Here is a 26581-nt window from a genome sequence, read left to right on the forward strand (position 1 = left end):
CTCTCTGCTGGCTGGACATTCTCCCTGGAGGCCTTGGCTTCCATCTCACTCTCACTAAGGGAATCCACATTGTCCACATCATTAGTATAGGAGCCGCACCATCCAACACAAGTTAAGGTCCAGATTTAGAGATGCTGGTCTATTTCAGAGAATATAGACCATACAGAAGCCAAGGTGTAGTTGTGTAAACGACGATGTTAGCGATTTGGTAACTTAACAATCATCAATAATTTCTGAGGAACCCTTTTGAGAAAAACCCCAATGGCTAAACCCCATCCATCCGCTGTGAGTTGAGTGGATGGGTAGCAGAGCAAGCGGGTTTCTGGGGGGGTGGATGTATTTATGGAGCAGGGGTGGTTAGTGTGGGTTTGTGCTGCGCTCCTACGTTGATGACAGGGCAGCCTCGACACACGACACCCCACTGCGTGGTCTGTGGTACGCTCTGCACTGCAGCCTCCAGGGCGTGTGTGGTGTGTGTGTGTGTGTTGTTTATGCTCAGGGTTGGATGGTAGAGAGGGGACTAGAGTTGAGGGGGGAAGACACCAACTCTGTCTTTTTATAGCTTGGGGTCCCTGCCCCAAAAAGCTCAAGTTGACATTAGCTCCAGTGTGCCTGATGGTAGCTGGCGGGTGCATAGCTAGCTCCTAACCTCAGCCAGTGGCAGGGCAGCCCCTGTATTTATGCCATATTGGTTTGGGTTTAGGAAGGCATAAGGAGGAGATGGTCTCTCTCTCCAAGAGAAACAGGGTCACACATCAGTCCCTGCTTAGTAATTTATCATACTCATTTATAATGGGGCCTCTGTTATATTGCGTTGGGTTGAGTTCTAAGTTTTTCCCTCTGACAGAATAATAAAGTAGAAACTAATGGTCCCCGAAGTCTGAGGGGACCTTAAGGGAGACATTACTCTAATGAAGATGTCAGCTGGGGAGGTTTTGTGGTTTATGTATTCTTTGAGGGCTGTAAGGTTTTTTACATCGACTTCTCTTTTGTCCACAGTGGGGAATGGAATACCAACTCCCAGATTAATTTTACACTTGGCCCTCCATTAAAAGTGCTAGGCTTCATCTGGGTCCAGGAATACTCTTGAACCGGCCCTTTATGTGTTTTAGTTGACCTATTACCCTTTGTTTTCTCTCTGTATCCCTAGAGCAGTAGAGCCAGTCTCACTTCCTCTTCATTGACAGAGCTTCAACAACAGCCAATAGAAAGCCTCCGCAGATAAATAGCAGAAAACAGAGACTTGCAATGTTGTTCACAAAAGTTCAATCAGGAAGGCTGATCTGAATGCTCAATCAGGAAGGCTGATCTGAATGCTCAATCAGGAAGGCTGATCTGAATGCTCAATCAGGAAGGCTGATCTGAATGCTCAATCAGGAAGGCTGATCTGAATGCTCAATCAGGAAGGCTGATCTGAATGCTCAATCAGGAAGGCTGATCTGAATGCTTGTTTTTCAGCAACAGTCTTGGACAACCCTCCGCACCCCCCACCCCCACCAGCTATAATAACCTGAAGGCCCATTACTGGACCTCCTTTCCCCCAGCGGGGGGGTTTCGATACCAGCTGCCCAGCAGAGGGCTACCTGTCATCAGCATCTGGCTCCAAGGAGACGAGGCCATACCCCAAACTATTTAATAAAATTCCATATTGCATTCTGTCTCTGTTGTCCATTCAGTTAATTAAGCCTGTAGTCGATTGCATAGGGTTAATTCTGAACCTCTCTCCGGTCCAGATCGGCTGTTCTGATAGCCGCTGTTGGTGTGTTATCCTCTGTTTTTTCTCTCCTCCGTCTCTTTCCTTCTTTCTCTCTATCCACGTCTGATCTCTTCCCCGTCTCGTCTCTGTGAAGTACAGAGGCAGAGGCGCTACGCTCCACCGGAAAAGACAAAGAGCGTGCAAGTCCATATCCGTCTGCGCTCCCTCTCCCTCCCCCTCCATTACCTTCTCCATCTCCTTCTTCCCTTGTTCCTTTCTTCCTCCGTGGCGTCCTGGGCCCCGTCCCTCCCAGATCGTCCTGGGGATAAGGGACACCTGCCGTTGCCGCGGTCACCTGTTTGGGTTCTGAGCGTGGCCCATGGCGTGGGCCCAGAGTGTTTGGGGGAGCGCAGACAGGAACAACAAAGAGACCAAGACAAAGCAGAGAGTTTTCAGAGGATAGCAGCACTACTGAAGGACATCAATAGAAGCCTAGGATATTTCCTTTCTACTGTTTTCTAAGACAGTAGAGCATTGAATTCCCCTCTTATTGTGACTACAGGGAGGAGTGGGGAAACCTCCGCTTCAACTGGGTTGGAGGGATTCACTGAACGGGATGTTTTTGGAAGTCCTTGTAGTTCTAGATGTTGGTTTGCTTGGTTGCAAGTGGTTTGTGTGGTATTGAGAGAGAGGTACATATGAAAGTCTTGCAGACTGGGACTCTAATCATTAACCATGGCAAATCTGTTTTTCTGTCTCCTGACCTTTGACCTGTGGAGGTCAACAGCCGCTCAATCGTTGACCTGCAAGGCTGTTGCAACGTCTAATAACAGCTAATAAATTAGGGACTTCATCACTCACCTTTTTGAATTCTAGATACAGAGAGTGTTTGGTGGTTTAGTTTATCTGTAGACCCATACACTCATTCACACACACACACTCCCTCACCCAGTATCTCCTCTCTATCTCTGTGCAGGGTGTCAGAAGCAGGTAGGGTTGTCGCGGGGCAAGGCCAAGGTGTGTTGCTACAGTGGCTGGTACTACTGCCAGAGCTGTCACCAAGACAACCTGTTCCTCATCCCTGCCCGCCTGCTGCACAACTGGGACACCAACAGACACAAGGTGAGAATGGTGACGTTCTACACACGTCGTCTGAGTCATTTACCAGAGTGACTTGTATGTGTTCATATCCACTCGCACGCAACATATTCAGAAACCTACAGAAAAATTCTGAAACACCCACTGAGTGAGAAAGTTTTAGTTACATACACTTCTGAAGTTAGGATTTGACCTTACACACACACAGCCCACCCCTCCTCTCCCTATTCTGTCCAGGTGTCCAAGCAGGCCAAGGAGTTCCTGGAGTTTGTTTATGAGGAGCCCCTACTGGATGTGCAGCAGTTGAACCCGTGTCTGTATGAACACTGTGGGGGCCTGGCTGCAGTCCTACGCCTGAGACAGCAGCTCCAGTCCCTCAGAGCATACCTGTTCAGCTGCCGCGCCGGCGTGGCCGAGGACCTCCGGAGAAGGTGAGAGGGGAGGGGAGAAGATGCTGTATGGGTATGGAGTGTGAGGGGGGTGTAGGGTAGAAGAGGCTGTATGGAGTGTGAGGGGAGGGGAGGGTATAAGAGGCTGTATGGAGTGTGAGGGGAGGGGAGGGTATAAGAGGCTGTATGGAGTGTGAGGGGGTGTAGGGTAGAAGAGGCTGTATGGAGTGTGAGGGGAGGGGAGGGTAGAAGAGGCTGTATGGAGTGGGAGGAGGGGGGAGAAGAGGCTGTATGGAGTGTGAGGGGGTGTAGGGTAGAAGAGGCTGTATGGAGTGGGAGGGGAGGGGAGGGAGAAGAGGCTGTATGGAGTGTAAGGGGAGGTAGAAGAGGCTGTATGGAGTGTAGGGTAGAAGAGGCTGTATGGAGTGTGAGGGGGTGTAGGGTAGAAGAGGCTGTATGGAGTGTAAGGGGAGGGAGGGTAGAATAGGCTGTATGGAGTGTGGGGGGGGTGTAGGGTAGAAGAGGCTGTATGGAGTGTAAGGGGAGGGAGAAGAGGCTGTATGGAGTGTGAGGGGAGGGAGAAGAGGCTGTATGGAGTGTGAGGGGAGGGGAGGGTAGAAGAGGCTGTATGGAGTGGGAGGGGAGGGTAGAAGAGGCTGTATGGAGTGTGAGGGTAGGGTAGAAGAGGCTGTATGGAGTGTAAGGGGAGGGAGGGTAGAAGAGGCTGTATGGAGTGTAAGGGGAGGAGGGTATAAGAGGCTGTATGGAGTGTGAGGGGAGGGGGGAGAAGAGGCTGTATGGAGTGTGAGTGGAGGGAGGGTAGAAGAGGCTGTATGGAGTGTGAGGGGGGGGAGAAGAGGCTGTATGGAGTGTGAGGAGGGGAGGGTAGAAGAGGCTGTATGGAGTGGGAGGGGAGGGAGGGGAGAAGAGGCTGTATGGAGTGTAAGGGGAGGGAGGGTAGAAGAGGCTGTATGGAGTGTGAGGGGAGGGAGGGTAGAAGAGGCTGTATGGAGTGTGAGGGGGTTTAGGGTAGAAGAGGGTGTATGGAGTGTGAGGGGAGTGTAGGGTAGAAGAGGCTGTATGGAGTGTGGGGGTGTAGGGTAGAAGAGGCTGTATGGAGTGTGAGGGGAGGGGAAGAGGCTGTATGGAGTGTGGGGGGAGGGGAGAAGAGGCTGTATGGAGTGTGAGGGGAGTGGAGGGTAGAAGAGGCTGTATGGAGTGTAAGGGGAGGGTAGAAGAGGCTGTATGGAGTGTAAGGGGAGGGGAGAAGAGGCTGTATGGAGTGTAAGGGGAGGGTAGAAGAGGCTGTATGGAGTGTGAGGGGTGGAGGGTAGAAGAGGCTGTATGGAGTGTGAGGGAGTGTAGGGTAGAAGACGCTGTATGGAGTGTGAGGGAGGGAGGGTAGAAGAGGCTGTATGGAGTGTGAGGGGAGGGGAGGGTAGAAGAGGCTGTATGGAGTGTGAGGGGTGTGTAGGGTAGAAGAGGCTGTATGGAGTGTGAGGGGAGGGGAGGGGAGAAGAGGCTGTATGGAGTGTGAGGGGGTGTAGGGTAGAAGAGGCTGTATGGAGTGTGAGGGGAGGGGAGGGAGAAGAGGCTGTATGGAGTGTAAGGGGAGGGTAGAAGAGGCTGTATGGAGTGTGGGGGTGTAGGGTAGAAGAGGCTGTATGGAGTGTGAGGGGGTGGAGGGTAGAAGAGGCTGTATGGGGTGTAAGGGGAGGGGAGGGTATAAGAGGCTGTATGGAGTGTGGGGGGTGTAGGGTAGAAGAGGCTGTATGGAGTGTAAGGGGGAGGGAGAAGATGCTGTATGGAGTGTGAGGGGAGGGTAGAAGAGGCTGTATGGAGTGGAGGGGAGGGAGGGTAGAAGAGGCTGTATGGAGTGTGAGGGGAGTGTAGGGTAGAAGAGGCTGTATGGAGTGAGAGGGGAGGGTAGAAGAGGCTGTATGGAGTGTAAGGGGAGGGGAGGGTAGAAGAGGCTGTATGGAGTGTAAGGGGAGGGGAGGGTAGAAGAGGCTGTATGGAGTGTGAGGGAGGGGAGGGTAGAAGAGGCTGTATGGAGTGGGAGGGGAGGGGAGGGGAGAAGAGGCTGTATGGAGTGTAAGGGGAGGGGAGGGTAGAAGAGGCTGTATGGAGTGTGAGGGAGGGGAGGGTAGAAGAGGCTGTATGGAGTGTGAGGGGTGGAGGGTAGAAGAGGCTGTATGGAGTGTGAGGGGGAGGGGAGGGTAGAAGAGGCTGTATGGAGTGTGAGGGGGTTTAGGGTAGAAGAGGCTGTATGGGTGTGAGGGGAGTGTAGGGTAGAAGAGGCTGTATGGAGTGTGGGGGTGTAGGGTAGAAGAGGCTGTATGGAGTGTGAGGGGAGGGAGAAGAGGCTGTATGGGTGTGGGGGGGAGGGAGGGAGAAGAGGCTGTATGGAGTGTGAGGGGGTGGAGGGTAGAAGAGGCTGTATGGAGTGTAAGGAGGGTAGAAGAGGCTGTATGGAGTGTAAGGGGAGGGGAGAAGAGGCTGTATGGAGTGTGGGGGAGGGGAGGGGAGAAGAGGCTGTATGGAGTGTGAGGCGGGTGTAGGGTAGAAGAGGCTGTATGGAGTGTGAGGAGGGTGTAGGGTAGAAGAGGCTGTATGGAGTGTGAGGGGGTGTAGGGTAGAAGAGGCTGTATGGAGTGTGAGGGGAGGGGGTAGAAGAGACTGTATGGAGTGTGAGGGGGTGTAGGGTAGAAGAGGCTGTATGGAGTGTGAGGGGAGGGGAGGGTAGAATAGGCTGTATGGAGTGTGAGGGGGTGTAGGGTAGAAGAGGCTGTATGGAGTGTGAGGGGTGTAGGGTAGAAGAGGCTGTATGGAGTGTGAGGGGAGGGAGGGTAGAATAGGCTGTATGGAGTGTGAGGGGGTGTAGGGTAGAAGAGGCTGTATGGAGTGTGAGGGGGTGTAGGGTAGAAGAGGCTGTATGGAGTGTGAGGGGAGGGGAGGGTAGAATAGGCTGTATGGAGTGTGAGGGGAGGGTAGAATAGGCTGTATGGAGTGTGAGGGGGGTAGGGTAGAAGAGGCTGTATGGAGTGTGAGGGTGTAGGGTAGAAGAGGCTGTATGGAGTGTGAGGGGAGGAGGGTAGAAGAGGCTGTATGGAGTGTGAGGGGAGTGTAGGGTAGAAGAGGCTGTATGGAGTGTGAGGGGAGGGGGGAGAAGAGGCTGTATGGAGTGTAAGGGGAGGGAGGGTAGAAGAGGCTGTATGGAGTGTAAGGGGGGAGGGTATAAGAGGCTGTATGGAGTGTGAGGGGAGGGGAGGAGAAGAGGCTGTATGGAGTGTGAGGGGAGGGGAGGGTAGAAGAGGCTGTATGGAGTGTGAGGGGGGGAGGGGAGAAGAGGCTGTATGGAGTGTGAGGGGAGGGGAGGGTAGAAGAGGCTGTATGGAGTGTGAGGGGGTGTAGGGTAGAAGAGGCTGTATGGAGTGTGAGGGGGAGGGAGGGAGAAGAGGCTGTATGGAGTGTGAGGGGGTGTAGGGTAGAAGAGGCTGTATGGAGTGTGAGGGGGTGTAGGGTAGAAGAGGCTGTATGGAGTGTGAGGGGGTGTAGGGTAGAAGAGGCTGTATGGGTGTGAGGGGAGGGGAGGGTAGAAGAGACTGTATAGAGTGTGAGGGGGTGTAGGGTAGAAGAGGCTGTATGGAGTGTGAGGGGGTGTAGGGTAGAAGAGGCTGTATGGAGTGTAAGGGGAGGGAGAAGAGGCTGTATGGAGTGTGAGGGGAGGGAGGGTAGAAGAGGCTGTATGGAGTGTGAGGGGAGGGTAGAATAGGCTGTATGGAGTGTGAGGGGTGTAGGGTAGAAGAGGCTGTATGGAGTGTGAGGGGGTGTAGGGTAGAAGAGGCTGTATGGAGTGTGAGGGGAGGGGGGTAGAAGAGGCTGTATGGAGTGTGAGGAGTGTAGGGTAGAAGAGGCTGTATGGAGTGGAGAGGAGGGTAGAAGAGGCTGTATGGAGTGTAAGGGGAGGGGAGGGTAGAAGAGGCTGTATGGAGTGTAAGGGGAGGGAGGGTATAAGAGGCTGTATGGAGTGTGAGGGGAGGGGAGAAGAGGCTGTATGGAGTGTGAGTGGAGGGGAGGGTAGAAGAGGCTGTATGGAGTGTGAGGGGAGGGGAGAAGAGGCTGTATGGAGTGTAAGGGTAGGGGAGGGTAGAAGAGGCTGTATGGAGTGTGAGGGGAGGGGAGGGTAGAAGAGGCTGTATGGAGTGTAAGGGGAGGGTAGAAGAGACTGTATGGAGTGTGAGGGGAGTGGAGGGTAGAAGAGGCTGTATGGAGTGTGAGGGGAGTGTAGGGTAGAAGAGGCTGTATGGAGTGTGAGGGGAGGGGAGGGTAGAAGAGGCTGTATGGAGTGTGAGGGGAGGGGAGGGTAGAAGAGGCTGTATGGAGTGTGAGGGGGTGTGTAGGGTAGAAGAGGCTGTATGGAGTGTGAGGGGAGGGGAGGGGAGAAGAGGCTGTATGGAGTGTGAGGGGGGTGTAGGGTAGAAGAGGCTGTATGGAGTGTGAGGGGAGGGGAGAAGAGGCTGTATGGAGTGTAAGGGAGGGTAGAAGAGGCTGTATGGAGTGTGGGGGTGTAGGGTAGAAGAGGCTGTATGGAGTGTGAGGGGGTGTAGGGTAGAAGAGGCTGTATGGAGTGTAAGGGGAGGGGAGGGTAGAAGAGGCTGTATGGAGTGTGGGGGTGTAGGGTAGAAGAGGCTGTATGGAGTGTAAGGGGAGGGGAGAAGAGGCTGTATGGAGTGTGAGGGGAGGGTAGAAGAGACTGTATGGAGTGGGAGGGGAGGGGAGGGTAGAAGAGGCTGTATGGAGTGTGAGGGGAGTGTAGGGTAGAAGACGCTGTATGGAGTGAGAGGGGAGGGTAGAAGAGGCTGTATGGAGTGTAAGGGGAGGGGGGTAGAAGAGGCTGTATGGAGTGTAAGGGGAGGGGAGGGTATAAGAGGCTGTATGGAGTGTGAGGGGAGGGTAGAAGAGGCTGTATGGGAGTGGGAGGGGAGGAGAAGAGGCTGTATGGGTGTGAGGAGGGGAGGGTAGAAGAGGCTGTATGGAGTGTGAGGGGAGGTAGGGTAGAAGAGGGTGTATGGAGTGTGAGGGGGTGTAGGGTAGAAGAGGCTGTATGGAGTGTGGGGGTGTAGGGTAGAAGAGGCTGTATGGAGTGTGAGGGGAGGGAGAAGAGGCTGTGTGGAGTGTGAGGGGAGGGGAGGGGAGAAGAGGCTGTATGGAGTGTGAGGGGAGTGGAGGGTAGAAGAGGCTGTATGGAGTGTGAAGGGGAGGGTAGAAGAGGCTGTATGGAGTGTAAGGGGAGGGGAGAAGAGGCTGTATGGAGTGTGAGGCGGGTGTAGGGTAGAAGAGGCTGTATGGAGTGTGAGGGGTGGTAGGGTAGAAGAGGCTGTATGGAGTGTGAGGGGGTGTAGGGTAGAAGAGGTTGTATGGAGTGTGAGGGGAGGAGGGTAGAAGAGACTGTATGGAGTGTGAGGGGGTGTAGGGTAGAAGAGGCTGTATGGAGTGTGAGGGGAGGGGAGGGTAGAATAGGCTGTATGGAGTGTGAGGGGTGTAGGGTAGAAGAGGCTGTATGGAGTGTGAGGGGGTGTAGGGTAGAAGAGGCTGTATGGGTGTGAGGGGAGGAGGGTAGAATAGGCTGTATGGAGTGTGAGGGAGGGTAGAATAGGCTGTATGGAGTGTGAGGGGGGGAGGGTAGAATAGGCTGTATGGAGTGTGAGGGGGTGTAGGGTAGAAGAGGCTGTATGGAGTGTGAGGGGTGTAGGGTAGAAGAGGCTGTATGGAGTGTGAGGGGGTGTAGGGTAGAAGAGGCTGTATGGAGTGTGAGGGGAGGGGAGGGTAGAAGAGGCTGTATGGAGTGGGGGAGGGGAGGGTAGAAGAGGCTGTATGGAGTGTGAGGGGAGTGTAGGGTAGAAGAGGCTGTATGGAGTGAGAGGGAGGGTAGAAGAGGCTGTATGGAGTGTAAGGGGGGGAGGGTATAAGAGGCTGTATGGAGTGTGGGGGAGGGGAGGGTAGAAGAGGCTGTATGGAGTGGGAGGAGGGTAGAAGAGGCTGTATGGAGTGTGAGGGGAGGGAGGGTAGAAGAGGCTGTATGGAGTGTGAGGGGGTGTAGGGTAGAAGAGGGTGTATGGAGTGTGAGGGGAGTGTGTGGGGTAGAAGAGGCTGTATGGAGTGTGAGGGGGTGTAGGTAGAAGAGGCTGTATGGAGTGTGAGGAGGGGGAAGAGGCTGTATGGAGTGTGGGGGAGGGGAGGGGAGAAGAGGCTGTATGGAGTGTGAGGAGTGGAGGGTAGAAGAGGCTGTATGGAGTGTAAGGGGAGGTAGAAGAGGCTGTATGGAGTGTAAGGGGAGGGGAGAAGAGGCTGTATGGAGTGTGGGGGGGGGAGGGGAGAAGAGGCTGTATGGAGTGTGAGGGGGTGTAGGGTAGAAGAGGCTGTATGGAGTGTGAGGTGTAGGGTAGAAGAGGCTGTATGGAGTGTGAGGGGGTGTAGGCTAGAAGAGGCTGTATGGAGTGTGAGGGGAGGGGAGGGTAGAATAGGCTGTATAGGGGGTGTAGAGTGTGAGGGGGTGTAGGGTAGAAGAGCTGTATGGAGTGTGAGGGGGTGTAGGGTAGAAGAGGCTGTATGGAGTGTAAGGGGGGGAGGGTAGAATAGGCTGTATGGAGTGTGAGGGGAGGGGAGGGTAGAATAGGCTGTATGGAGTGTGAGGGAGGGGTAGAATAGGCTGTATGGAGTGTGAGGGGAGGGGAGGGTAAATAGGCTGTATGGAGTGTGAGGGGGGTGTAGGGTAGAAGAGGCTGTATGGAGTGTGAGGGGGTGTAGGGTAGAAGAGGCTGTATGGAGTGTGAGGGGGTGTAGGGTAGAAGAGGCTGTATGGAGTGTGAGGGGGAGGGTAGAAGAGGCTGTATGGGTGTGAGGGGAGGGTAGAAGAGGCTGTATGGAGTGTGGGGGAGGTAGGGTAGAAGAGGCTGTATGGAGTGAGAGGGGAGGGGGTAGAAGAGGCTGTATGGAGTGTAAGGGGAGGGAGGGTAGAAGAGGCTGTATGGAGTGTAAGGGAGAGGGAGGGTATAAGAGGCTGTATGGAGTGGGAGGGGGGAGGGTAGAAGAGGGTGTATGGAGTGGGAGGGGAGGGAGGGGAGAAGAGGCTGTATGGAGTGTAAGGGGAGGGAGGGTAGAAGAGGCTGTATGGAGTGTGAGGGAGGGAGGGTAGAAGAGGCTGTATGGAGTGTGAGGGGGTTTAGGGTAGAAGAGGGTGTATGGAGTGTGGGAGTGGGGGAGTGTAGGGTAGAAGAGGCTGTATGGGTGTGGGGGGTGTGTGAGGGTAGAAGAGGCTGTATGGAGTGTGAGGGGAGGGGAGAAGAGGCTGTATGGAGTGTGGGGGAGGGAGGGGAGAAGAGGCTGTATGGAGTGTAAGGGGAGTGGAGGGTAGAAGAGGCTGTATGGAGTGTAAGGGGAGAGGGTAGAAGAGGCTGTATGGAGTGTAAGGGGAGGGGAGGGAAGAGGCTGTATGGAGTGTGGGGGAGGGAGGAGGAGAAGAGGCTGTATGGAGTGTGAGGGGGTGTAGGGTAGAAGAGGCTGTATGGAGTGTGAGGGGGTGTAGGGTAGAAGAGGCTGTATGGAGTGTGAGGGGGGTGTAGGGTAGAAGAGGCTGTATGGAGTGTGAGGAGGGAGGGTAAAGAGGCTGTATGGGTGTGAGGGGGTGTAGGGTAGAAGAGGCTGTATGGAGTGTGAGGGGGGGAGGGTAGAAGAGGCTGTATGGGTGTGAGGGGAGTGTAGGGTAGAAGAGGCTGTATGGAGTGTGAGGGGGGTAGGGTAGAAGAGGCTGTATGGAGTGTGAGGGAGGGAGGGTAGAATAGGCTGTATGGAGTGTGAGGGGGTGTAGGGTAGAAGAGGCTGTATGGAGTGTGAGGGGGTGTAGGGTAGAAGAGGCTGTATGGAGTGTGAGGGGGGGGGGTAGAAGAGGCTGTATGGAGTGTGAGGGTGTAGGGTAGAAGAGGCTGTATGGAGTGAGAAGGGTAGAAGGCTGTATGGAGTGTGAGGGGGAGGGGGGGTGTAGGGGCTGTAGGTGTAGAAGGGGTAGGCTGTATGGGGAGGGGAGAAGAGGCTGTATGGAGTGTAGGGAGGGGAGGGTATAAGAGGCTGTATGGAGTGTGAGGAGGAGGGTAGAAGAGGCTGTATGGAGTGTGAGGGAGGGGAGGGTAGAAGAGGCTGTATGGAGTGTGAGGGAGGGGAGGGTAGAAGAGGCTGTATGGAGTGTGAGGGGGGAGGGTGTAGAAGAGGCTGTATGGGTGTGAGGGGGGGAGGGTAGAAGAGGCTGTATGGAGTGTGAGGGGAGGGGTAGGAGTAAGAGGCTGTATGGATGGTGGAGGGTAGAAGGCTGTATGGAGTGGGAGGGGGTGTAGGGTAGAAGAGGCTGTATGGAGTGTGAGGGGGAGGGTAGAAGAGGCTGTATGGAGTGTGAGGGGAGGGGAGGGTAGAAGAGGCTGTATGGAGTGTGAGAGGAGGGTAGAAGAGGCTGTATGGAGTGTGAGGGGAGGGGAGAAGAGGCTGTATGGAGTGTGAGGGAGGGGGGTAGAAGAGGCTGTATGGAGTGTAGGGGTGGAGGGTAGAAGAGGCTGTATGGAGTGTAAGGGGAGGGAAAGAGGCTGTATGGGGGAGTGTGGGGGGGAGGGTAGAAGAGGCTGTATGGGTGTGAGGCGGGTGTAGGGTAGAAGAGGCTGTATGGAGTGTGAGGGGTGTAGGGTAGAAGAGGCTGTATGGAGTGTGAGGGGGTGTAGGGTAGAAGAGGCTGTATGGAGTGTGAGGGGAGGAGGGTAGAAGAGGCTGTATGGAGTGTGAGGGGGTGTAGGGTAGAAGAGGCTGTATGGAGTGTGAGGAGGAGGAGGAGGGTAGAATAGGCTGTATGGAGTGTGAGGGGGTGTAGGGTAGAAGAGGCTGTATGGAGTGTGAGGGTGTAGGGTAGAAGAGGCTGTATGGAGTGTGAGGGGAGGGGAGGGTAGAATAGGCTGTATGGAGTGTGAGGGAGAGGGGTAGAATAGGCTGTATGGAGTGTGAGGGGAGGGGAGGGTAGAAGAGGCTGTATGGAGTGTGAGGGGTGTAGGGTAGAAGAGGCTGTATGGAGTGTGAGGGGTGTAGGGTAGAAGAGGCTGTATGGAGTGTGAGGGGGTGTAGGGTAGAAGAGGCTGTATGGAGTGTGAGGGGAGGGGAGGGTAGAAGAGGCTGTATGGAGTGGGAGGGAGGGAGGGTAGAAGAGGCTGTATGGAGTGTGGAGGGGAGGGTAGAAGGGCTGTATGGGTGAGAGAGGAGGGGTAGAGGCTGTATGGAGTGTAAGGGGAGGAGGGTAGAAGAGGCTGTATGGAGTGTGAGGGGAGGAGGGCTGTAGGGGAGGGTATAAGAAGATAGGCTGTATGGGTGTAAGGGGGGAGGGTAGAAGAGGCTGTATGGAGTGTGAGGGGAGGAGGGTAGAAGAGGCTGTATGGAGGGGGGTTTAGGGTAGGAGGTGGGAGTGTGAGAAGGTAGGAGGCTGTATGGAGTGTGGGGGTGTAGGGTAGAAGAGGCTGTATGGGTGTGAGGGGAGGGGAGAAGAGGCTGTATGGAGTGTGAGGAGGAGGGAGGGTAGAAGAGGCTGTATGGAGTGTGAGTGGAGGGGAGGGTAGAAGAGGCTGTATGGAGTGTGAGGGGGAGGGGAGGGAGAAGAGGCTGTATGGAGTGTAAGGGTAGGGGAGGGTAGAAGAGGCTGTATGGAGTGTGAGGGAGGAGGGTAGAAGAGGCTGTATGGAGTGTAAGGGGAGGAGAGGCTGTATGGAGTGTGGGAGGGTAGAAGAGACTGTATGGAGTGTGAGGGAGGGAGGGTAGAAGAGGCTGTATGGAGTGTGAGGGGAGTGTAGGGTAGAAGAGGCTGTATGGAGTGTGAGGGGGTAGGGTAGAAGAGGCTGTATGGAGTGTGAGGGGAGGGGAGGGTAGAAGAGGCTGTATGGAGTGTGAGGGGTGTGTAGGGTAGAAGAGGCTGTATGGAGTGTGAGGGAGGAGGGGAGAAGAGGCTGTATGGAGTGTGAGGGGGTAGGGTAGAAGAGGCTGTATGGAGTGTGAGGCTGTAGGGTAGAAGAGGCTGTATGGAGTGTGAGGGGGTGTAGGGTAGAAGAGGCTGTATGGAGTGTGAGGGGAGGGAGGGTAGAAGAGGCTGTATGGAGTGTGAGGGGAGGGTAGAAGAGGCTGTATGGAGTGTGGGGAGGGGAGGGTAGAATAGGCTGTATGGAGTGTGAGGGGGTGTAGGGTAGAAGAGGCTGTATGGAGTGGGAGGGTGTAGGGTAGAAGAGGCTGTATGGAGTGTAAGGGAGGGGAGAAGAGGCTGTATGGAGTGTGAGGGGAGGAGGGTAGAAGAGGCTGTATGGAGTGTGAGGGGAGGGTGAATAGGCTGTATGGGTGTGAGAGGTGTATGGTGAGAGAGGCTGTATGAGTGTGAGGGTGTAGGGTAGAAGAGGCTGTATGGAGTGTGGGGGAGGGGAGGTAGAAGAGGCTGTATGGAGTGTGAGGGGAGTGTAGGGTAGAAGAGGCTGTATGGAGTGAGAGGGGAGGGTAGAAGAGGCTGTATGGAGTGTAAGGGGAGGGGAGGGTAGAAGAGGCTGTATGGAGTGTAGGGGAGGGGAGGGTATAAGAGGCTGTATGGAGTGTGAGGGGAGGAGGAGAAGAGGCTGTATGGAGTGTGAGTGGAGGGGAGGGGAGAAGAGGCTGTATGGAGTGTGAGGGGAGGGTAGAAGAGGCTGTATGGAGTGTGAGGGGAGGGAGGGTAGAAGAGGCTGTATGGAGTGTGAGGGGGGAGGGTAGAAGAGGCTGTATGGAGTGTAAGGGGAGGGGAGAGGCTGTATGGAGTGTAGGGGAGGGTAGAAGAGACTGTATGGAGTGTGAGGGGAGTGGAGGGTAGAAGAGGCTGTATGGAGTGTGAGGGGAGTGTAGGGTAGAAGAGGCTGTATGGAGTGTGAGGAGGGGAGGGTAGAAGAGCTGTATGGAGTGTGAGGAGGGGAGGGTAGAAGAGGCTGTATGGAGTGTGAGGGGGTGTAGGGTAGAAGAGGCTGTATGGAGTGTGAGGGGAGGGGAGGGTAGAAGAGGCTGTATGGAGTGTGAGGAGGGCTGTAGGGTAGAAGAGGCTGTATGGAGTGTGAGGGGAGGGAGGGTAGAAGAGGCTGTATGGAGTGTGAGGGGGGGGGTAGAAGAGGCTGTATGGAGTGTGAGGGGGGGGTAGAAGAGGCTGTATGGGTGTAAGGAGGGTGAGGCTGTATGGAGTGTGAGGGTGTAGGGTAGAAGAGGCTGTATGGAGTGTGAGGGGAGGGTAGAAGAGGCTGTATGGAGTGTGAGGGGAGGGTAGAAGAGGCTGTAGGAGTGAGGGAGGGAGGGTGAAGAGGCTGTATGGAGTGTGAGGGGAGGGGAGGTAGAAGAGTATGGAGTGTGAGGGGGGAGGGTAGAAGAGGCTGTATGGAGTGTGAGGGGAGGGGAGGTAGAAGAGGCTGTATGGAGTGTGTGGAGGAGGGGTGAAGAGGCTGTATGGGTGTAGGGGAGGGAGGTATGGAGTGTAGGGTAGGGGAGGGTAGAAGAGGCTGTATGGAGTGTGAGGGGAGGAGGGTAGAAGAGGCTGTATGGAGTGTAAGGGGAGGGTAGAAGAGGCTGTATGGAGTGTGAGGGGAGGTAGGGTAGAAGAGGCTGTATGGAGTGTGAGGAGTGTAGGGTAGAAGAGGCTGTATGGTGAGTGTAGGGTAGAAGAGGCTGTATGGAGTGTGAGGGGAGGGGAGGGTAGAAGAGGCTGTATGGAGTGTGAGGGGGGGGAAGGGTAGAAGAGGCTGTATGGAGTGTGAAGGGTAGGAGGCTGTATGGAGTGTGAGGGGGAGGGGAGGGGAGAAGAGGCTGTATGAGGGGGGTGTAGTGGAGGGGGGGAGAAGAGGCTGTAGGGTAAAGAGAAGAGGCTGTATGGAGTGTGAGGGGGTGTAGGGTAGAAGAGGCTGTATGGAGTGTGGGGGGGGGGAGGGTAGAAGAGGCTGTATGGAGTGTGAGGGGTGTAGGGTAGAAGAGGCTGTATGGAGTGTGAGGGGAGGGGAGGGTAGAAGAGGCTGTATGGAGTGTGAGGGGGTGTAGGGTAGAAGAGGCTGTATGGAGTGTGTGTAGGGGAGGAGGGAGAAGAGGCTGTATGGAGTGTGAGGGGAGGGGAGGGTAAAGAGGCTGTATGGAGTGGGAGGAGGGTGTGAGGGTAGAAGAGGCTGTATGGAGTGTGAGGGGAGGGAGGGTAGAAGAGGCTGTATGGATGTAAGGGTGAGAAGGGCTGTATGGAGTGTGAGAGGGGAGGGTAGAAGAGGCTGTATGGAGTGTGAGGGGTAGGGTAGAAGAGGCTGTATGGAGTGTGAGGGGAGGCTGTAGGAGTGGGGAGGGAGAAAGAGGCTGTATGGAGTGTGAGGGGAGGGGAGGTGTAGAAGGGCTGTATGGAGTGTGAGGGGTGTAGGGTAAGAGGCTGTATGGAGTGTGGGGAGGAGAAGGGGAGTGTGGCGGGGGGAGAAGAGGCTGTATGGAGTGTGAGGGGGGTGTAGGGTAGAAGAGGCTGTATGGAGTGTGAGGGGGGAGGGTAGAAGAGGCTGTATGGAGTGTGAGGGAGGAGGGTAGAAGAGGCTGTATGGAGTGTGAGGGGAGGGGAGGGTAGAAGAGGCTGTATGGAGTGTGAGGGGAGTGTAGGGTAGAAGAGGCTGTATGGAGTGTGAGGGAGGGTAGGGTAGAAGAGGCTGTATGGAGTGAGGGGGGGTAGGGAAGGGGTATGGAGTGTGAGGGTAGAAGAGGCTGTATGGAGTGTGAGGGGGGTAGGGTAGAAGAGGCTGTATGGGTGTGAGGGGGGTAGGGTAGAAATAGGCTGTATGGAGTGTGAGAGGGTAGAAGAGGCTGTATGGAGTGTGAGGGGGAGGGAGAAGGTAGGCTGTATGGAGTGTGAGGGGAGGGTAGAAGAGGCTGTATGGAGTAAAAGAGGCTGAGGGAGGGGGTGGAGGGTAGAAGAGGCTGTATGGAGTGTGAGGGGTATGTAGGGTAGAAGAGGCTGTATGGAGTGTGAGGGGGAGCAGTGTATGGGTGTGAGGGAGTGTAGGGTAGAAGAGGCTGTATGGAGTGTGGGGGAGGGTGTAGGGTAGAAGAGAGGCTGTATGGAGTGTGAGGGAGAGGGGAGAAGAGGCTGTATGGAGTGTGAGGGAGGAGGGTAGAAGAGAGCTGTATGGAGTGTGAGGGAGGGAGGGTAGAAGAGGCTGTATGGAGTGTAAGGGTGGGGTAGAAGAGGCTGTATGGAGTAAGGGGAGGGGAGAAGGGCTGTATGGAGTGTGGGGGAGGGAGGGGAGAAGAGGCTGTATGGAGTGTGAGGGGGTGTAGGGTAGAAGAGGCTGTATGGAGTGTGAGGGGGGTGTAGGGTAGAAGAGGCTGTATGGAGTGTGAGGGGGTGTAGGGTAGAAGAGGCTGTATGGGTGTGAGGAGGGGAGGGTAGAAGAGACTGTATGGAGTGTGAGGGAGGGGGTAGAAGAGGCTGTATGGAGTGTGAGGGGGTGTAGGGTAGAAGAGGCTGTATGGAGTGTGAGGGGAGGAGGGTAGAATAGGCTGTATGGAGTGTGAGGGTGTAGGGTAGAAGAGGCTGTATGGAGTGTGAGGGGGTGTAGGGTAGAAGAGGCTGTATGGAGTGTGAGGTAGGGTAGAAGAGGTTGTATGGGTAGAGGGGAGGGTAGAAGCTGTATGGAGTGTGAGGGGAGGGAGGGTAGAAGAGGCTGTATGGAGTGTGAGGGGAGGGTATGGAGTGTGAGGGGAGGGAGAAGAGCTGTATGGAGTGTGAGTGGAGGGGAGGGTAGAAGAGGCTGTATGGAGTGTGAGGAGGGGCGAAGAGGCTGTATGGAGTGTAAGGAGGGGGAGGGTAAAGAGGCTGTATGGAGTGTAAGAGGGAGGGTAGAGAGCTGTATGGAGTGTGAGGGGAGTGGAGGGTAGAAGAGGCTGTATGGAGTGTGAGGGGGTGTAGGGTAGAAGAGGCTGTATGGAGTGTGAGGGGAGGGTAGGCTGTATGGAGTGTAGGAGGCTGTATGGAGTGTGAGGGGGAGGGGAGGGTAGAAGAGGCTGTATGGAGTGTGAGGGGGAGGGAGAAGAGGCTGTAGGGTGTAGAGGGGGAGGCTGTATGGAGTGTGAGGGAGGGAGGGTAGAAGAGGCTGTATGGGTGTGAGGGGGTGTAGGGTAGAAGGGAGGAGTGTGAGGGGGAGGAGAAGAGGCTGTATGGAGTGTGGGGGGTGAGGGTAGAAGAGGCTGTATGGAGTGTGAGGGAGGGAGGGAGAAGAGGCTGTATGGAGTGTGAGTGGAGGGAGGGTATAAGAGGCTGTATGGGAGTGTGAGGGGAGGGAGGGGAGAAGAGGCTGTATGGAGTGTGAGTGGAGGAGGGTAGAAGAGGCTGTATGGAGTGTGAGGGGAGGGAGAAGAGGCTGTATGGAGTGTAAGGGTAGGGGAGGGTAGAAGAGGCTGTATGGAGTGTGAGGGGAGGGGAGGGTAGAAGAGGCTGTATGGAGTGTGGGGAGGGGGAGGCTGTATGGAGTGTAAGGGGAGGGTAGAAGAGGCTGTATGGAGTGTGAGGGGAGTGGAGGGTAGAAGAGGCTGTATGGAGTGTGAGGGAGGGTAGGGTAGAAGAGGCTGTATGGAGTGTGAGGGGAGGAAGGTAGAAGAGGCTGTAGAGGGGAGGGGAGGGTAGAAGAGGCTGTATGGAGTGTGAGGGGGTGTGTAGGGTGAAGAGGCTGTATGGAGTGTGAGGGGAGGGGAGGGTAGAAGAGGCTGTATGGAGTGTGAGGGGGTGTAGGGTAGAAGAGGCTGTATGGAGTGTGAGGGGAGGGAGGGAGAAGAGGCTGTATGGAGTGTAAGGGAGGGTAGAAGAGGCTGTATGGAGTGTGGGGGTGTAGGGTAGAAGAGGCTGTATGGAGTGTGAGGGGTGTAGGGTAGAAGAGGCTGTATGGAGTGTGGGGGGGGAGGGTAGAAGAGGCTGTATGGAGTGTGGGGGGTGGAGGGTAGGGAGTGTAAGGAAGAGGCTGTATGGAGTGTGAGGGGAGGGTAGAAGAGACTGTATGGAGTGGGAGGAGGGGAGGGTAGAAGAGGCTGTATGGAGTGTGGGGGAGTGTAGGGTAGAAGAGGCTGTATGGAGTGAGAGGAGGGTAGAAGAGGCTGTATGGAGTGTAAGGGGGAGGGGAGGGTAGAAGAGGCTGTATGGGTGTAAGGGGAGGGGAGGGTATAAGAGGCTGTATGGAGTGTGAGGGGAGGGTAGAAGAGGCTGTATGGAGTGGGAGGGAGGGGAGGGGAGAAGAGGCTGTATGGAGTGTAAGGGGAGGGTAGAAGAGGCTGTATGGAGTGTGAGGGGAGGGTAGAAGAGGCTGTATGGAGTGTGAGGGGGGAGGGTAGAAGAGGCTGTATGGAGTGTGAGGGGAGGTAGGGTAGAAGAGGCTGTATGGAGTGTGGGGGGTGTAGGGTAGAAGAGGCTGTATGGAGTGTGAGGGGAGGGAGAAGAGGCTGTATGGAGTGTGGGGGAGGGAGGGAGAAGAGGCTGTATGGAGTGTGAGGAGTGGAGGGTAGAAGAGGCTGTATGGAGTGTAAGGGGAGGGAAGAGGCTGTATGGCGTGTAAGGGGAGGGGAGAAGAGGCTGTATGGAGTGTGAGGCGGGTGTAGGGTAGAAGAGGCTGTATGGAGTGTGAGGGGGTGTAGGGTAGAAGAGGCTGTATGGAGTGTGAGGGGGTGTAGGGTAGAAGAGGTTGTATGGAGTGTGAGGAGGAGGGTAGAAGAGACTGTATGGAGTGTGAAGGGTAGGGCTGTATGGAGTGTGAGGGAGGAGGGAATAGGCTGTATGGAGTGTGAGGGTGTAGGGTAGAGGCTGTATGGAGTGTGAGGGGGTGTAGGGTAGAAGAGGCTGTATGGAGTGTGAGGGGAGGGAGGGTAGAATAGGCTGTATGGAGTGTGAGGGGGGTGTAGGGTAGAATAGGCTGTATGGAGTGTGAGGGAGGGAGGGTAAAATAGGCTGTATGGAGTGTGAGGGTGTAGGGTAGAAGGGCTGTATGGAGTGTGAGGGGGTGTAGGGTAGAAGAGGCTGTATGGAGTGTGAGGGGGTGTAGGGTAGAAGAGGCTGTATGGAGTGTGAGGGAGGGAGGGTAGAAGAGGCTGTATGGAGTGGGAGGGGAGGAGGGTAGAAGAGGCTGTATGGAGTGTGAGGGGAGTGTAGGGTAGAAGAGGCTGTATGGAGTGAGAGGAGGGTAGAAGATGCTGTATGGAGTGTAAGGGGAGGAGGGTAGAAGAGGCTGTATGGAGTGTGAGGGGAGGGGAGGGTAGAAGAGGCTGTATGGAGTGTGGGGGGGGAGTAGAAGAGGCTGTAGGGTGAGGGGAAGAGGCTGTATGGAGTGTGGGGAGGGGGGAGGCTGTATGGAGGGTGAGGGGAGGGAGGGTAGAAGAGCTGTATGGAGTGTAAGGGGAGGGAAGAGGCTGGGAGTGTAAGGGGAGGGAGAAGAGGCTGTATGGAGTGTGAGGGGGAGGGGAGGGAGAAGAGGGTAGAAGAGGGTAGAAGAGGCTGTATGGAGTGTGAGGGGGGTGTAGGGTAGAAGAGGCTGTATGGAGTGTGAGGGGGTGTAGGGTAGAAGAGGCTGTATGGAGTGTGAGGGGAGTGTAGGGTAGAAGAGGTTGTATGGAGTGTGAGGGGAGGGTAGAGGGTAGTGTAAGAGGCTGTATAGAGTGTAAGGGGAGGGGAGGGTAGGTATGGGTGTGAGGGAGGGTAAGAGGCTGTATGGAGTGTGAGGGAGGGGAGGGTAGAAGAGGCTGTATGGAGTGTGAGGGGAGGAGGCGAAGAGGCTGTATGGAGTGTGAGGGGAGGGGAGGGTAGAAGAGGCTGTATGGAGTGTAGGGGAGGGTAGAAGAGACTGTATGGAGTGTGGGGAGGGAGGGTAGAAGAGGCTGTATGGAGTGTGAGGAGTGAGGGTAGAAGAGGCTGTATGGAGTGAGAGGAGGGTAGAAGGGCTGTATGGGTGTAAGGGGAAGAGGCTGTATGGAGTGTGAGGGGGGAGGGTAGAAGAGGCTGTATGGAGTGGGAGGGGAGGGAGGGAGAAGAGGCTGTATGGAGTGTAAGGGGAGGGTAGAAGAGGCTGTATGGAGTGTGAGGGGGGGAGGGTAGAAGAGGCTGTATGGAGTGTGAGGGGGTGTGGGGGGGGTGTATGGAGTGTGAGGGGGGAGGGTAGAAGAGGCTGTATGGAGTGTGGGGGGTGTAGGGTAGAAGAGGCTGTATGGAGTGTGAGGGGAGGGGAGAAGAGGCTGTATGGAGTGTGGGGGGGGGAGGGAGAAGAGGCTGTATGGAGTGTGAGGGGAGGGAGGGTATAAGAGGCTGTATGGAGTGTGAGGGAGGGGAGGAAAAGAGGCTGTATGGAGTGTGAGTGGAGGAGGGTAGAAGAGGCTGTATGGAGTGTGAGGGGGAGGGAAAAGAGGCTGTATGGGTGTGAGAAGGGTAGAAGCTGTATGGAGTGTGAGGGGAGGGGAGGTGTATGGAGTGTAAGGGTAGAAGAGGCTGTATGGAGTGTGAGGGTGGGGTAGAAGAGGCTGTATGGAGTGTGAGGGAGGGGAGAAGAGGCTGTATGGAGTGTGAGGGGGGGGGAGGGTAGAAGAGGCTGTATGGAGTGTGAGGGGAGTGGAGGGTAGAAGAGGCTGTATGGAGTGTGAGGGGAGGCGTGTAGGGTAGAAGAGGCTGTATGGAGTGTGAGGGGGTGTAGGGTAGAAGAGGCTGTATGGAGTGTGAGGGGAGGGGAGGGTAGAAGAGGCTGTATGGAGTGTGAGGGGTGTAGGGTAGAAGAGGCTGTATGGAGTGTGAGGGGAGGGAGGGTAGAAGAGGCTGTATGGAGTGTGAGGGGGGGTAGGGTAGAAGAGGCTGTATGGAGTGTGAGGGGAGGGGAGGGTAGAATAGGCTGTATGGAGTGTGAGGGGTGTAGGGTAGAAGAGGCTGTATGGAGTGTGAGGGGGGTAGGGTAGAAGAGGCTGTATGGAGTGTGAGGGGGAGGTAGAATAGGCTGTAGAAGAAGGCTGTATGGAGTGTGAGGGGAGGGGAGGGTAGAAGAGGCTGTATGGAGTGTGAGGGGGGAGGGTAGAAGAGGCTGTATGGAGTGAGGGGGCGTAGGGTAGAAGAGGCTGTATGGAGTGTGAGGGGAGTGGAGGAGAAGAGGCTGTATGGAGTGTGAGGGGAGGGAGGGTAGAAGAGGCTGTATGGAGTGTGAGGGGAGGGGAGGGTAGAAGAGGCTGTATGGGAGTGTGAGGGGGGGGAGGGTAGAAGAGGCTGTATGGAGTGTAGAGGGGAGGGGGAGAAGAGGCTGTATGGAGTGTAAGGGGAGGGGAGGGTAGAAGAGGCTGTATGGAGTGTGAGGGGAGGGAGGGTAGAAGAGGCTGTATGGAGTGTGAGGGAGAGGGAGAAGAGGCTGTATGGAGTGTGAGGGGAGGGGAGAAGAGGCTGTATGGAGTGTGGGGGAGGGAGGGGAGAAGAGGCTGTATGGAGTGTGAGGGGGAGTGGAGGGTAGAAGAGGCTGTATGGAGTGTAAGGGGAGGGTAGAAGAGGCTGTATGGAGTGTAAGGGGGGAGAAGAGGGGAGGGGGGGAGAAGAGGCTGTATGGAGTGTGAGGGGGGGTGTAGGGTAGAAGAGGCTGTATGGAGTGTGAGGGGGAGGGGAGGGAGAAGAGGCTGTATGGAGTGTGAGGGGGGTGTAGGGTAGAAGAGGCTGTATGGGAGTGTGAGGGGAGTGTAGGGTAGAAGAGGCTGTATGGAGGAGAGGGGAGGGTAGAAGAGGCTGTATGGAGTGTAAGGGAGGAGGGGAGAAGAGGCTGTATGGAGTGTAAGGGGGAGGGTATAAGAGGCTGGGGTGTGAGGGGAGAGAAGAGGCTGTATGGAGTGTGAGGGGGGGAGGGTAGAAGAGGCTGTATGGAGTGTGAGGGAGGGGCTGTATGGAGTGTGAGGGAGGGGGAGGGGAGAGGCTGTATGGAGTAGAAGGTAGAAGGCTGTATGGAGTGTGAGGGGGTGGAGGGTAGAAGAGGCTGTATGGAGTGTGAGGGGGGTAGAAGAGGCTGTATGGAGTAGAGGGGAGGGTAGAAGAGGCTGTATGGAGTGTAGGGGAGGGGAGAAGAAGAGGCTGTATGGAGTGTGAGGGGGGAGGGTAGAAGAGGCTGTATGGAGTGAGAGGTGAGGCTGGAGTGTAAGGAGGGTAGAAGAGGCTGTATGGAGTGTGAGGGAGGGGAGGGTAGAAGAGGCTGTATGGAGTGTGAGGGGGGGTAGGGTAGAAGAGGCTGTATGGAGTGTGAGGGGAGGGGAGGGAGAAGAGGCTGTATGGAGTGTGAGGGGAGTGTAGGGTAGAAGAGGCTGTATGGAGTGTGAGGGAGGGGAGAAGAGGCTGTATGAGTGTGAGGGGGGGAGGGTAGAAGAGGCTGTATGGAGTGTGAGGGGAGGGAGGGTATAAGAGGCTGTATGGAGTGTGAGGGGAGGGGAGGGGAGAAGAGGCTGTATGGAGTGTGAGGGGAGGGAGAAGAGGCTGTATGGAGTGTGAGGGGGGGGAGGAGGCTGTATGGAGTGGTAGAAGAGGCTGTATGGAGTGTGAGGGGAGGGGGAAAGAGGCTGTATGGAGTGTAAGGGTAGGGAGGGTAGAAGAGGCTGTATGGAGTGTGAGGGGAGGGAGGGTAGAAGAGGCTGTATGGAGTGTAAGGGGGGAGGCTGTATGGGGGAGGGTAGAAGAGACTGTATGGAGTGTGAGGGGAGGGAGGGTAGAAGAGGCTGTATGGAGTGTGAGGGGAGTGAGGGTAGAAGAGGCTGTATGGAGTGTGAGGGGAGGGGAGGGTAGAAGAGGCTGTATGGAGTGTGAGGGGAGGGAGAAGAGGCTGTATGGAGTGTGAGGGGGTGTGTAGGGTAGAAGAGGCTGTATGGAGTGTGAGGGGAGGGGAGGGGAGAAGAGGCTGTATGGAGTGTGAGGGGGGTGTAGGGTAGAAGAGGCTGTATGGAGTGTGAGGAGGGAGGGGAGAAGAGGCTGTATGGAGTGTAAGGGGAGGGTAGAAGAGGCTGTATGGAGTGTGGGGGTGTAGGGTAGAAGAGGCTGTATGGAGTGTGAGGGGGTGTAGGGTAGAAGAGGCTGTATGGAGTGTAAGGGGAGGGGAGGGTAGAAGAGGCTGTATGGAGTGTGGGGGGTGTAGGGCAGAAGAGGCTGTATGGAGTGTGGGGAGGGAGAAGAGGCTGTATGAAGGGGAGTAGAAGAGACTGTATGGAGTGGGAGGAGGGTAGAAGAGGCTGTATGGAGTGTGAGGGGAGTGTGGGAGGGGAGGAGAGGGAGGGTAGAAGAGGCTGTATGGAGTGTGAGGGGAGTGTAGGGTAGAAGAGGCTGTATGGAGTGTGGTATAAGAGGGGAGGTGAGGAGGGGGTAGAAGAGGCTGTATGGAGTGTAAGGAGGGGAGGTAGAAGAGGCTGTATGGAGTGTGAGGGAGGGTAGAAGAGGCTGTATGGAGTGTGAGGGGAGGGGGGTAGAAGAGGCTGTATGGAGTGTGAGGGGGGGAGGGTAGAAGAGGCTGTATGGAGTGTGAGGGTGTAGGGTAGAAGAGGCTGTATGGGTGTGGAAGAAGAGGCTGTATGGAGTGTGAGGGAGGGGAAGAGGCTGTAGGAGTGTGGAGGAGAAGAGGCTGTATGGAGTGTGAGGGGGGAAGGTAGAAGAGGCTGTATGGAGTGTAAGGGGAGGGTAGAAGAGGCTGTAGGGTGTAGGGGAGGGAAAGAGGCTGTATGGAGTGTGAGAGGGGTGTAGGGTAGAAGAGGCTGTATGGAGTGTGAGGGGGGTGTAGGGTAGAAGAGGCTGTATGGAGTGTGAGGGGAGGGCAGAAGAGGTTGTATGGAGTGTGAGGAGGGAGAAGAAGGCTGTATGGAGTGTGAGGGGGTGTAGGGTAGAAGAGGCTGTATGGAGTGAGAGGGGGGGAGGGTAGAATAGGCTGTATGGAGTGGAGGGGGTGTAGGGTAGAAGAGGCTGTGGAGTGTGAGGGGGTGTAGGGTAGAAGAGGCTGTATGGAGTGTGAGGGGAGGGGAGGGTAGAAGAGGCTGTATGGAGTGTGAGGGGAGGGGGTAGAATAGGCTGTATGGAGTGTGAGGGGAGGGGAGGGTAGAAGAGGCTGTATGGAGTGTGAGGGGAGTGTAGGGTAGAAGAGGCTGTATGGAGTGTGAGGGGTAGGGTAGAAGAGGCTGTATGGAGTGTGAGGGGAGGGTAGGGTAGAAGAGGCTGTATGGAGTGTGAGGAGGGAGGGTAGAAGAGGCTGTATGGAGTGTGAGGAGGAGGGTAGAAGAGGCTGTATGGAGTGTGAGGGGAGGGGGTAGAAGAGGCTGTATGGAGTGTAAGGGAGGGTAGAAGAGGCTGTATGGAGTGTGAGGGGAGGGGAGGGTAGAAGAGGCTGTATGGAGTGTGAGGGGAGTAGGGTAGAAGAGGCTGTATGGAGTGTGAGGGGGTGTAGGGTAGAAGAGGCTGTATGGAGTGTGAGGGGAGGGGAGGGTAGAAGAGGCTGTATGGAGTGTAAGGAGGGGAGGGGAGGGTAGAAGAGGCTGTATGGAGTGTGGGGGAGGGGAGGGTAGAAGAGGCTGTATGGAGTGTGGGGGAGTGAAGAGGCTGTATGGAGTGTGAGGGGAGGGGAGAAGAGGCTGTATGGAGTGTAAGGAGGGGAGGGTAGAAGAGGCTGTATGGAGTGTGAGGGGGGAGGGTAGAAGAGGCTGTATGGAGTGTGAGGGGAGGGTAGAAGAGGCTGTATGGAGTGTGAGGGAGGGTGTAGGGTAGAAGAGGCTGTATGGAGTGTGAGGGAGGAGGGTAGAAGAGGCTGTATGGAGTGTGAGGGGGTGTAGGGTAGAAGGGCTGTATGGAGTGTGAGGGGTGGAGGGTAGAAGAGGCTGTATGGAGTGTGAGGGGAGGGGAGGGTAGAAGAGGCTGTATGGAGTGTGGAGGGGGGAGGGTAGAAGAGGCTGTATGGAGTGTGAGGCTGTATGGAGTGTGAGGGGAGGGGAGGGTAGAAGAGGCTGTATGGAGTGTGAGGGGAGTGTAGGGTAGAAGAGGCTGTATGGAGTGTGAGAGGAGGGTAGAAGAGGCTGTATGGAGTGTGAGGGGGGGGGAGGGTAGAAGAGGCTGTATGGAGTGTAAGGGGAGGAGGGTATAAGAGGCTGTATGGAGTGTGAGGGGAGGGAGAAGAGGCTGTAGGAGTGGGAGAGAAGAGGCTAGAGGCTGTATGGAGTGTGGGGGGAGGGGAGGGTAGAAGAGGCTGTATGGAGTGTGAGGGGAGGGTAGAAGAGGCTGTATGGAGTGTGAGGGGTGTAGGGTAGAAGAGGCTGTATGGAGTGTGAGGGGGTGTAGGGTAGTAAAGAGGCTGTATGAGTGTGAGGAGGGAGGGTATAAGAGGCTGTATGGAGTGTGAGGGGAGGAGGGTAGAAGAGGCTGTATGGAGTGTGGAGGGGAGGAGAAGAGGCTGTATGGAGTGTGAGAAGAGGCTGTAGGAGGGAGGCTGTAGAAGAGGCCAGGGTGAGGGGAGGGTAGAAGAGGCTGTATGGAGTGTGAGGGGGGAGGGTAGAAGGGCTGTATGGAGTGTGGGGGGTGTAGGGTAGAAGAGGCTGTATGGGAGTGTGAGGAGGGGAGAAGAGGCTGTATGGAGTGTGAGGGGGAGGGGGAGGCTGTAGAAGGGGGAGGGGGTAGAAGCTGTATGGAGTGTGAGGGGGGTGTAGGGTAGAAGAGGCTGTATGGAGTGTGAGGGGGGGTGAAGAGACTAGGGTAGAAGAGGCTGTATGGAGTGTGAGGGGGGGGAGGGTAGAAGAGGCTGTATGGAGAGGTGAGGGTGGAGGGTAGAAGAGGCTGTATGGAGTGTGAGGGGAGGGTAGAAGAGGCTGTATGGAGTGTGAGGGGAGTGTAGGGGTAGAAGAGGCTGTATGGAGTGTGAGGGGAGGTAGGGTAGAAGAGGCTGTATGGAGTGTGAGGGGAGGGGAGGGTAGAAGAGGCTGTATGGAGTGTGAGGGAGGGGAGGGTAGAATAGGCTGTATGGAGTGTGAGGGAGAAGAGACTGTAGGGGAGGGTAGAAGAGGGGCTGTATGGAGTGTGAGGGGGTGTAGGGTAGAAGAGGCTGTATGGGTGAGGGGGAGGGTAGAAGAGGCTGTATGGAGTGTGAGGGGAGGGAGGGTAGAAGAGGCTGTATGGAGTGTGAGGGGGGAGGGTAGAAGAGGCTGTATGGAGTGTGAGGGGGTTAGGGTGTAAGAGAAGAGGCTGTATGGAGTGTGAGGGGAGGGGAGGGTAGAAGAGGCTGTATGGAGTGTGAGGGGGTGTAGGGTAGAAGAGGCTGTATGGAGTGTGAGGGGGGAGGGTAGAAGAGGCTGTATGGAGTGT

The 26581-nt window shown here is 55.9% G+C and overlaps 1 protein-coding gene across 1 annotated transcript in view; it reads left to right on the top strand.

Annotated features, from left to right (window-relative positions):
- LOC115130232 (pleckstrin homology domain-containing family M member 3-like) overlaps positions 1-26581 on the top strand; it is a 165443-nt gene that overhangs the window by 32674 nt on the left and 106188 nt on the right. The window contains exons 5-6 of the mRNA XM_065018943.1: positions 2673-2818; positions 3032-3225. Of these exons, the coding sequence (XP_064875015.1) occupies positions 2673-2818; positions 3032-3225 (340 nt within the window). The remainder of the gene's footprint in view (positions 1-2672; positions 2819-3031; positions 3226-26581) is intronic.

The sequence above is a fragment of the Oncorhynchus nerka genome, linkage group LG1 (genome assembly GCF_034236695.1).
Source record: "Oncorhynchus nerka isolate Pitt River linkage group LG1, Oner_Uvic_2.0, whole genome shotgun sequence".
In the NCBI taxonomy this organism is placed as follows: domain Eukaryota; kingdom Metazoa; phylum Chordata; class Actinopteri; order Salmoniformes; family Salmonidae; genus Oncorhynchus; species Oncorhynchus nerka.